General features: G+C 44.9%; 2 protein-coding genes and 2 long non-coding RNA genes across 8 annotated transcripts in view; 3 read left to right on the forward strand and 1 right to left on the reverse strand.

Moving 5' to 3' along the window:
* Window positions 1-3,377, forward strand: part of fa2h (fatty acid 2-hydroxylase) — a 28,000-nt gene extending 24,623 nt beyond the window's left edge. Inside the window, exons 5-7 of the mRNA XM_077022242.1 lie at window positions 304-476; window positions 761-1,013; window positions 1,340-3,377. Coding sequence (XP_076878357.1) covers window positions 304-476; window positions 761-1,013; window positions 1,340-1,407 — 494 coding nt within the window. The 3' untranslated portion in view covers window positions 1,408-3,377. The remainder of the gene's footprint in view (window positions 1-303; window positions 477-760; window positions 1,014-1,339) is intronic.
* Window positions 1,612-4,184, reverse strand: LOC143527198 (uncharacterized). The gene is made up of 2 exons (XR_013134048.1): window positions 4,030-4,184; window positions 1,612-3,947 (listed from the first exon to the last, which is right to left on the reverse strand). It is a non-coding gene; the product is annotated as an uncharacterized LOC143527198 (long non-coding RNA).
* Window positions 3,878-4,182, forward strand: LOC143527199 (uncharacterized). Its single transcript, XR_013134049.1, has 2 exons — window positions 3,878-3,991; window positions 4,088-4,182. It is a non-coding gene; the product is annotated as an uncharacterized LOC143527199 (long non-coding RNA).
* Window positions 4,185-4,580: 396 nt separating the features above from the next.
* Window positions 4,581-10,000, forward strand: part of ano10b (anoctamin 10b) — a 26,024-nt gene continuing 20,604 nt past the window's right edge. For 2 of the 5 annotated variants that reach the window (XM_077022250.1, XM_077022249.1), the window contains exons 1-2: window positions 4,581-4,858; window positions 6,219-6,430. In XM_077022250.1, coding sequence (XP_076878365.1) covers window positions 6,229-6,430 — 202 coding nt within the window. In that variant the 5' untranslated portion in view covers window positions 4,581-4,858; window positions 6,219-6,228. Of the gene's footprint in view, window positions 4,863-6,207; window positions 6,431-10,000 lie in introns of all 5 variants that reach the window. The other 3 variants (XM_077022248.1, XM_077022247.1, XM_077022246.1) reach the window with 3 other exon arrangements.

Consider the following 10,000-nt stretch of genomic DNA (forward strand, 5'->3'; position numbering starts at 1 on the left):
TCATACTCATTACCATGATCACTTGCATAAGCTTTTCATTACGATTATATTGCCATATAATATGCCCATTATCTGCAGTTTTTTTGGCCAAGTAATTTCTTTTCTTTCAGTTTATGTCCATTAGTGAAACGCGTATTTGCTACTCTAGCCCTTGTCCAGAGACACCTACCAGTGTGAACAAAACACATTTTCATTTATGCATTTTGCAGAGTCCAAAATGATTTAATGAATATGTGCATATTTGGCTGTAATAATATGTGTGGCAGGTGTGTGACTCCTCCCCTCCCCCATGTGTATGTCTAGACTACTCCATCATGATCCACAAATACAGCTTTCCCTTCATCTTCATGGTGGGAGTGTTTATGTGGTCCTTCATCGAGTACTGCATCCACCGCTTCCTGTTCCACATGCGCCCCCCCGCCCACAATTATTATCTCATCACGCTGCACTTCCTGTTGCATGGGCAGCACCACAAGGTGAGCTGCTGTCTCCTCCCACCTGGCCGTCGCCGTGGGGATGTTGGGAGGGAGTGAACCATTTGGGGTTTTGGAAGACTGCAGAGGAGCTGGGAGTGATCAGTTTGTCAGTCAAACTTTTATTGAGGGTACATTTATAATGTAGTTGAGACAAATGAAAATTAGATTAAAAAACATACCAAATGCTAAACAAAAAGCAATAATAGTAAATATTTATAGTTGTAAATAATGAATCAAATCAGTATAAATGTATAAACAATAACTCTCTCTCCCTCTCTCCTCAGTCTCCGTTCGATGGCTCTCGCCTGGTCTTCCCACCAGGTGTAGCTTCCATCGTGATTGGTTCGTTCTACCTACTGCTACGACACTTGCTGCCCGAGGGTCTGGGCACGGCCCTCTTCGTCGGGGGTCTGTGTGGCTACGTCATCTATGACATGATCCACTACTACCTCCACTATGGTTCTCCACGCAAGGGCTCCTACCTGTACGGCCTCAAGGCCTATCACGTCAAGCACCACTTCGAGCACCAGAGAGCAGGTGCGTGATGCTTCTCCTCTCCGCCTGCTGTAGTGTGGTTCTACAGCTTTGTGTTTGTTAGTGTTTTATCATGTTTTTAGAACTCGTAGAGGTCTTCAAGTACAGGTCTATTATTTTAGGTACGCTGAGTCCAGACGCTGAGTCTGGACCAGAGGCAGGTCCTTGTAGTGTAAGGGACCTGAATGTCAAGTGGAGGTTCTGGGGTTCTGCTGTGGCTCCACTCTTGGCCAGTGTGCATGTAACTGATCACGAAAAGATACATGTTTATGCAAACACAATGCATTGTGATTTTACGCATGTACTGATGCCGCTGCTTCTCCCCGCAGGCTTCGGGATCACCACCACCTTCTGGGACTACCCTTTCAGGACAGTCATCCCCGACCAGACCTTTTAGAAGCTCAGTCCTGAGCCCTTGTGTTGGGTCTCCCCTCTCCTTAACGCCCCAAGGCAAGGCAGCATCACCCACGAACCTGCCCATCCTTTCACTCTGAGAACCCCTGCTGACAACAACCAGGCTCCCAATACGACTCGCCATCTTCTTCTTCTTCATCATCAACCATCTGCCAATACACCAGAGGGGAGAGCTCTAACTCTCATATTAGGAAATATACATATTTATATACAAGTGAATCATATTCTTTCAATACTGTTTTTTTTTTTTTGTTAGAGGCACTGGAAGTTCAAATGACCTCTTTGTATGACCCCTGACCTTTAACTTGCAACCCCTCCACTCATGTTCATAGACGTAGTGTGATACCTGCAAGTGTGAGAGAGTATGTGGATGTGAGGAGGAGAGAGAGAGAGTAAATGAAAGAGTGATTGTTGGATATAATTCTGTCTGAATAGGAAGAGGAACAGAGGAGGTAGGCTCCCTCTGGGGGGCCTTGAAGTAGCTGTCCAAGCCATTGCCAGCAATGAAATTTTCTCAGGAGTGCCCCACTTGAACGCTTATCCAACCCCCCTAAAGTCTTGCCCTGCTAAAGTCTGCTGTGTTTTCCTGAAGTTTACTCGCTTCAGAAAGCTTCCCTCATTCTGTCTTGTCTCTCTTCTTCTGATTTATTTAATATTTTTACGTCTTTCTTGTGAACTGGTCTTGCACTATTGACTCTTTCCTGTTTTCATATCTAACCTTTAGGGATCTGTTTGGCAAAAAAACAGTCTGCTAGGGGACAGTATCATTCCTGTTGCCTTGTTCATTTTGTATGTTGTTTTTGTAAGATATGCCAAGAGATCTAGCGCTATATCGATGTCCTGGCCAGCGGGCCTTCGAAGCCATTGACTCCTTGAGTAACCTGTTATTAAACTGTGTAGTGAGGTGTTAAAATGTCACATGTACCTAGACACAAAGAGTAAACAATGGCCTTTGGTCTTCCTAACCAGGAAATGCAGGTGTGTTGTCATGGCTACAGAATCTGAACTCTTGAGGGTATGAAGCAGGGTGCATGGGCCTCTCCTTTAGTGGGGCAGGTTGCCTGGTTACCTTGGTTATTATGGGGTTGCAGGGTCTAGTGAAGCCATGATGCTGTAGACGTTGCCAAGGCGATCCCCCTCTGGGTTGATGATCGATTGTATCTGACCAGGCAGGAGAACTGAGCCCACCGAGCACTCTTGGCTGATTTCTCATTGGTTCGAACTCGTGCCACTCTCGTTAATCGTTCAGTCGTGATTGGTCAGCCTGCTCTGTCGCACCTCCTCCGTGTGCTTCACCCTCTAATCTGTGTGTTGTCCTGTGACTGACGTCACTACATGCAAGTGTTCATTTTGGGAACGTTCCTTTCAGGTCAATAGGCAACTGCAGCTCGGCCTTCGTTATTAAACTGTTTTTATCTGCTGTATCCAACCGCTCCGTCAGCATGGGCAATGCTGCCATCTCTTAGCGGTGGGAAAACAGAAACATATTTGGTGAGGACAGGATTTGTGGAGCTACAGTCTCAAATTGTCTTTGATGTCCATAATCACCCCCCCCTCCAAAAAATCATTAAGTTGTATACTAAAGTGCCTTAGTGGCCAGTTCCTACCTCCCTTTTGCATCCTACAACTGAATTGTGTAATTGGTTGGTGGGATGCATCAGTCAGGATCTGGGCGGTTGTCGTGGCATTGCTATGGAGGTTGGATCTGGCTGCTATTTTGGAAAAAATTGAGCAAATAAAATGAAAATGGAATGTGTGTGTGTTTGATATTTAATAATATTTGTCTTTCACTCCTGCTGATGTAAGTTCTACTGAGTCCCACTGACTAGAGCTTTAATTCAAATCAAAACAGTAAATATATTTACATTTGTTTACCTGTAAACAAGTTTTAGGGTGTAATTCAGTGAAAAAAATCCTTAAAGATAAAAAGCTATTAAAATGCCTCTAATAAATACAAAAATCTGTTTACTACTATATATTTTTATGTTGCAATTATAAATTTCTATGCAAATGCCACTGTACTTGTAAATAAATGTGTGTATATTTCTGACAACGTTTTTGTGCGATTTTCTAAGAGTTAGCAAATGGGAGTGTACAACTGAGGTGTAGCAGGGAGTTCGCTTTACAGGACTGGAGTTCAACCCATCAAAACTAACACGCACAATGACACAAGAGTCACAGCTCCTCATATGAGAAAAACGACAGCAATGTTTACACCATGGTACACTCAACGATCACATGCTCTCAAACAAATCGGCTGATGAGGGGCAAACAAGTCGTAGATCTGTTACAACCAGTGCAAAACGAAACAACTCTCCGATTCCTTCAGTGTCGAATTAACGGAAGAAGACTGGAGTAATATGGTAATAGCTAATAGCAGGAGCAGAGTTCATACTTACTGCAGCGTTGCCTTTTACACATCTGCTTCCCCTAAGATGTGTTAAGAGAAGAGAGAGGCTGGGATCTTAACCTGAACACTAGCACCCCCAAATGGCTGATCTGGAAATAGGCGTCACCAGTCATCTGTAATGGAGCAGGAAGACACGTGACCAGACCGGCACATGACGGTGAGATTGATCCTCAGGTATACGATGTGCACACATACCTGTGTAGGTGTTGATAAATTGGTCTCTCAGGAGAAACATGTTTCTCAAACTCAACAGCAACCACACCCTTGAAGGGATGCAGAAGAAGATGGATGAATCTCCTCTTTGTTGGTGGTGCAGCAGGAATATCAGGTTCATGCAGGCCGCTTCGTCTGGTATCTAGGGAGGTGGTGTAAGATGTCATGTCAGAATTCCACACGGTCCTTAGGATTCCATGGGTAGCAAACTGTAACACCAGATTTAAGAGCAACCTCTGACATCTGGCAAAATGCATTAACATTTAATATGTTAATGAGAATTACAGTCATTATCAAACACATGCAAACATTAAAACAGAGGTGACCAATTAATGACTGTAATCATGCAACTAAGAAAATAATAAAACTGTTGAACTAGGTCTGATCTAATATATATATATATATATATATATATATATATATATATATATATATATATATATATATATATATATATATATATATATATATAAACTTTGTATTTTGAAAGAAACTAGGCGGGCAGTAGGACCCAGTAGTGCTCAGGCCAGGATGCTCTAACAGACTGCTCTCCACCCAGAAGCAGCAGGGTGGGGATGTTGAACTGCATTCCGAATTTCACCAAGCACCCCTCCCTTCCCAGCTGTCCGGCTTGCGTGATCCGCGTTTGTAAGGAAGAGTGTGTTTGTATTGCGAGTGTGTGGCACAGACATGGGGACGTAGCAGGGAGTGCTGGTGAAAAGTGGTGAGAACCTGGTTTTACTCTTGATCACGGAAAACGAGGAGGAGGAGGAGGAGCGGTGAGATCGTTCAAAACAGGAGCAGAACTCCAGTAGGTAGTTGACATGTATTTCTCTCTCTCTCTCTCTCTCTCTCTCTCTCTCTCTCTCTTTCTCTTCCTGGTTGCTCGTCACTTGCGAGTGTGAAATAAACATGTGGTGTTTGGTCAACATCCACTGTATACGTTCACTCACTCACTCTCTCTCTCTCTCTCTCTCTCTCTCTCACACACACACACACACACACACACACACACACACACCCCTTGCACGTCCTGTTCATACTGATAAAGGGTTGTTTTTTTTTTACGAACATGCTTTTTCGCAACTGTGCTGTCCTACCCTGGGGTCGCACCCAGTCAAGCCCGATTCACACATACCCGTTTATTCATGGACGTTTGATTTCAAAAGTGGGGGGGACATGGATTCGTCGCTATTTAAATATTTGGTTTTAACCGTAAAAACTGGGGGGGACCAAAGCCGGCTTTTGAAAAAGTGGGGGGGGACATGTCCCCCCCGTCCCCGTCCCCCCCCCCAAATTACGTCCGTGCGTTTATTTAATCGTCCTCTTGAGGAATTTGCATTGCTGGTTATCTTGTCATCGTCCCACATGAAGTGGTTGGTCACCTGCGCCGACACCCCCGTCTGCTCCACCTTACTCCAGAGTTGGGGCAGCCAATCTCCAGAAATACCCATACAGACGGCACAGTGCTAACGTTAGATAGGTGGTACCAACTCATTTGGTGTACTGGAAACTTTGTGTACTTTACTACAATTTATATAGTATAATTATATATACTATACTATATTTACTACAATATTATTACTATACTATTATTAATATTATTACTATACTATTATTACTATACTATATTACTATACTATATTACTATACTATATTTACTACAATATTATTATTATTATTATTTACTACAATATTTACTACAATATATATATATATATATATAATTATACTATTTAGATAGTATAATTATATATATATATATATATATATATATATATATATATATATATATATATATATATATATATATATATTGTAGTAAAGTGTATGCATAGCTGTAGGATCTCTGTCCGAAATGATGACCTGTTTCTCTGGAAACATTACTACAATTTTATATTTCTCTACATATCTTCTGCAGTTACTTGGCTGGAATCTTATTCAGTTATATAACGATAATAATACTGTAATGATAAAAATGCTGAACATACCGACAAAAAGGCTTTGAGGTTCACTCGTTCTCAAGAGTCCTGATAATCTACCCACATCACATCACAGGTTGTGCTAACAGACTGGAGTGTGCGTGCTGCGTTTTGATGCTCTTGTTTGAAATTCATGAAAAAAACTGTAGGAGCAATTCACAGCTCCCTGGCACTGTTGTTTGTACACAGGGACGCCATAATGTCATCCCCAAAACAGCCCCAGGACACCGTGTGTGATGCAGCGCTACTCATGGGGTCAGAGTCTTGGTCCAAGGTCACCTGTCCCTGCTGCAGCTCCGGCCAAGTGGAGCCACTGGTTCTGATCCAGCTGGCTGAGAACGTCCAGCCCAATACCAAGCAGTGGATCATGGGCGTTATTTCAGCCGCCCACAGCTCAGGAGGTGAGCAGAACCGACCCTGTGTCATCAGTGGTCAGATGTGAAGATCCAACAGGCACCGGTATTACAGTTAACACAGATATCACCTAATTATACTTTATACTATCAGATATTCATCAGCAATAATGATGTCTGCTCAATAATAATTTCAGAAGCGGTATGATGCAACGCACACCCTTACAAAACTCAAATCACGTTTTCCTCCTCTGATGGCGAGATAATGTTGGTGTGGACAGGAGGGCTGCATTAGTGTGTTAATGTTGGTGTGGACAGGAGGGCTGCATTAGTGTGTTAATGTTGGTGTGGACAGGAGGGCTGCATTAGTGTGTTAATGTAGGTGTGGACAGGAGGGCTGCATTAGTGTGTTAATGTTGGTGTGGACAGGAGGGCTGCATTAGTGTGTTAATGTTGGTGTGGACAGGAGGGCTGCATTAGTGTGTTAATGTAGGTGTGGACAGGAGGGCTGCATTAGTGTGTTAATGTTGGTGTGGACAGGAGGGCCGCATTAGTGTGTTAATGTAGGTGTGGACAGGAGGGCTGCATTAGTGTGTTAATGTTGGTGTGGACAGGAGGGCTGCATTAGTGTGTTAATGTTGGTGTGGACAGGAGGGCTGCATTAGTGTGTTAATGTAGGTGTGGACAGGAGGGCTGCATTAGTGTGTTAATGTTGGTGTGGACAGGAGGGCTGCATTAGTGTGTTAATGTTGGTGTGGACAGGAGGGCTGCATTAGTGTGTTAATGTAGGTGTGGACAGGAGGGCTGCATTAGTGTGTTAATGTAGGTGTGGACAGGAGGGCTGCATTAGTGTGTTAATGTTGGTGTGGACAGGAGGGCTGCATTAGTGTGATAATGTTGGTGTGGACAGGAGGGCTGCATTAGTGTGTTAATGTAGGTGTGGACAGGAGGGCTGCATTAGTGTGTTAATGTTGGTGTGGACAGGAGGGCTGCATTAGTGTGATAATGTAGGTGTGGACAGGAGGGCTGCATTAGTGTGTTAATGTTGGTGTGGACAGGAGGGCTGCATTAGTGTGATAATGTTGGTGTGGACAGGAGGGCTGCATTAGTGTGTTAATGTTGGTGTGGACAGGAGGGCTGCATTAGTGTGTTAATGTTGGTGTGGACAGGAGGGCTGCATTAGTGTGTTAATGTTGGTGTGGACAGGAGGGCTGCATTAGTGTGATAATGTTGGTGTGGACAGGAGGGCTGCATTAGTGTGTTAATGTTGGTGTGGACAGGAGGGCTGCATTAGTGTGTTAATGTTGGTGTGGACAGGAGGGCTGCATTAGTGTGTTAATGTAGGTGTGGACAGGAGGGCTGCATTAGTGTGTTAATGTTGGTGTGGACAGGAGGGCTGCATTAGTGTGATAATGTTGGTGTGGACAGGAGGGCCGCATTAGTGTGTTAATGTTGGTGTGGACAGGAGGGCTGCATTAGTGTGTTAATGTAGGTGTGGACAGGAGGGCCGCATTAGTGTGTTAATGTTGGTGTGGACAGGAGGGCTGCATTAGTGTGTTAATGTTGGTGTGGACAGGAGGGCCGCATTAGTGTGTTAATGTTGGTGTGGACAGGAGGGCTGCATTAGTGTGTTAATGTTGGTGTGGACAGGAGGGCTGCATTAGTGTGTTAATGTAGGTGTGGACAGGAGGGCTGCATTAGTGTGTTAATGTAGGTGTGGACAGGAGGGCTGCATTAGTGTGTTAATGTTGGTGTGGACAGGAGGGCCGCATTAGTGTGTTAATGTTGGTGTGGACAGGAGGGCTGCATTAGTGTGTTAATGTTGGTGTGGACAGGAGGGCCGCATTAGTGTGTTAATGTTGGTGTGGACAGGAGGGCTGCATTAGTGTGTTAATGTTGGTGTGGACAGGAGGGCTGCATTAGTGTGTTAATGTTGGTGTGGACAGGAGGGCTGCATTAGTGTGTTAATGTTGGTGTGGACAGGAGGGCTGCATTAGTGTGTTAATGTTGGTGTGGACAGGAGGGCTGCATTAGTGTGATAATGTTGGTGTGGACAGGAGGGCTGCATTAGTGTGTTAATGTTGGTGTGGACAGGAGGGCTGCATTAGTGTGTTAATGTTGGTGTGGACAGGAGGGCTGCATTAGTGTGTTAATGTTGGTGTGGACAGGAGGGCTGCATTAGTGTGTTAATGTTGGTGTGGACAGGAGGGCTGCATTAGTGTGTTAATGTTGGTGTGGACAGGAGGGCTGCATTAGTGTGTTAATGTTGGTGTGGACAGGAGGGCTGCATTAGTGTGTTAATGTTGGTGTGGACAGGAGGGCTGCATTAGTGTGTTAATGTTGGTGTGGACAGGAGGGCTGCATTAGTGTGTTAATGTTGGTGTGGACAGGAGGGCTGCATTAGTGTGTTAATGTAGGTGTGGACAGGAGGGCTGCATTAGTGTGTTAATGTAGGTGTGGACAGGAGGGCTGCATTAGTGTGTTAATGTTGGTGTGGACAGGAGGGCTGCATTAGTGTGTTAATGTTGGTGTGGACAGGAGGGCTGCATTAGTGTGTTAATGTTGGTGTGGACAGGAGGGCTGCATTAGTGTGTTAATGTTGGTGTGGACAGGAGGGCTGCATTAGTGTGTTAATGTAGGTGTGGACAGGAGGGCTGCATTAGTGTGTTAATGTAGGTGTGGACAGGAGGGCCGCATTAGTGTGTTAATGTAGGTGTGGACAGGAGGGCTGCATTAGTGTGATAATGTTGGTGTGGACAGGAGGGCTGCATTAGTGTGTTAATGTTGGTGTGGACAGGAGGGCTGCATTAGTGTGTTAATGTTGGTGTGGACAGGAGGGCCGCATTAGTGTGTTAATGTTGGTGTGGACAGGAGGGCCGCATTAGTGTGTTAATGTTGGTGTGGACAGGAGGGCTGCATTAGTGTGTTAATGTTGGTGTGGACAGGAGGGCTGCATTAGTGTGTTAATGTTGGTGTGGACAGGAGGGCTGCATTAGTGTGTTAATGTAGGTGTGGACAGGAGGGCTGCATTAGTGTGTTAATGTTGGTGTGGACAGGAGGGCTGCATTAGTGTGTTAATGTTGGTGTGGACAGGAGGGCTGCATTAGTGTGTTAATGTTGGTGTGGACAGGAGGGCTGCATTAGTGTGTTAATGTTGGTGTGGACAGGAGGGCTGCATTAGTGTGTTAATGTTGGTGTGGACAGGAGGGCTGCATTAGTGTGTTAATGTTGGTGTGGACAGGAGGGCTGCATTAGTGTGTTAATGTTGGTGTGGACAGGAGGGCCGCATTAGTGTGTTAATGTAGGTGTGGACAGGAGGGCTGCATTAGTGTGTTAATGTTGGTGTGGACAGGAGGGCTGCATTAGTGTGTTAATGTTGGTGTGGACAGGAGGGCCGCATTAGTGTGTTAATGTTGGTGTGGACAGGAGGGCTGCATTAGTGTGTTAATGTAGGTGTGGACAGGAGGGCCGCATTAGTGTGTTAATGTTGGTGTGGACAGGAGGGCTGCATTAGTGTGTTAATGTTGGTGTGGACAGGAGGGCTGCATTAGTGTGTTAATGTAGGTGTGGACAGGAGGGCTGCATTAGTGTGTTAATGTAGGTGTGGACAGGAGGGCT

Source organism: Brachyhypopomus gauderio, chromosome 11, assembly GCF_052324685.1.
Source record: "Brachyhypopomus gauderio isolate BG-103 chromosome 11, BGAUD_0.2, whole genome shotgun sequence".
In the NCBI taxonomy this organism is placed as follows: Eukaryota; Metazoa; Chordata; class Actinopteri; order Gymnotiformes; family Hypopomidae; genus Brachyhypopomus; species Brachyhypopomus gauderio.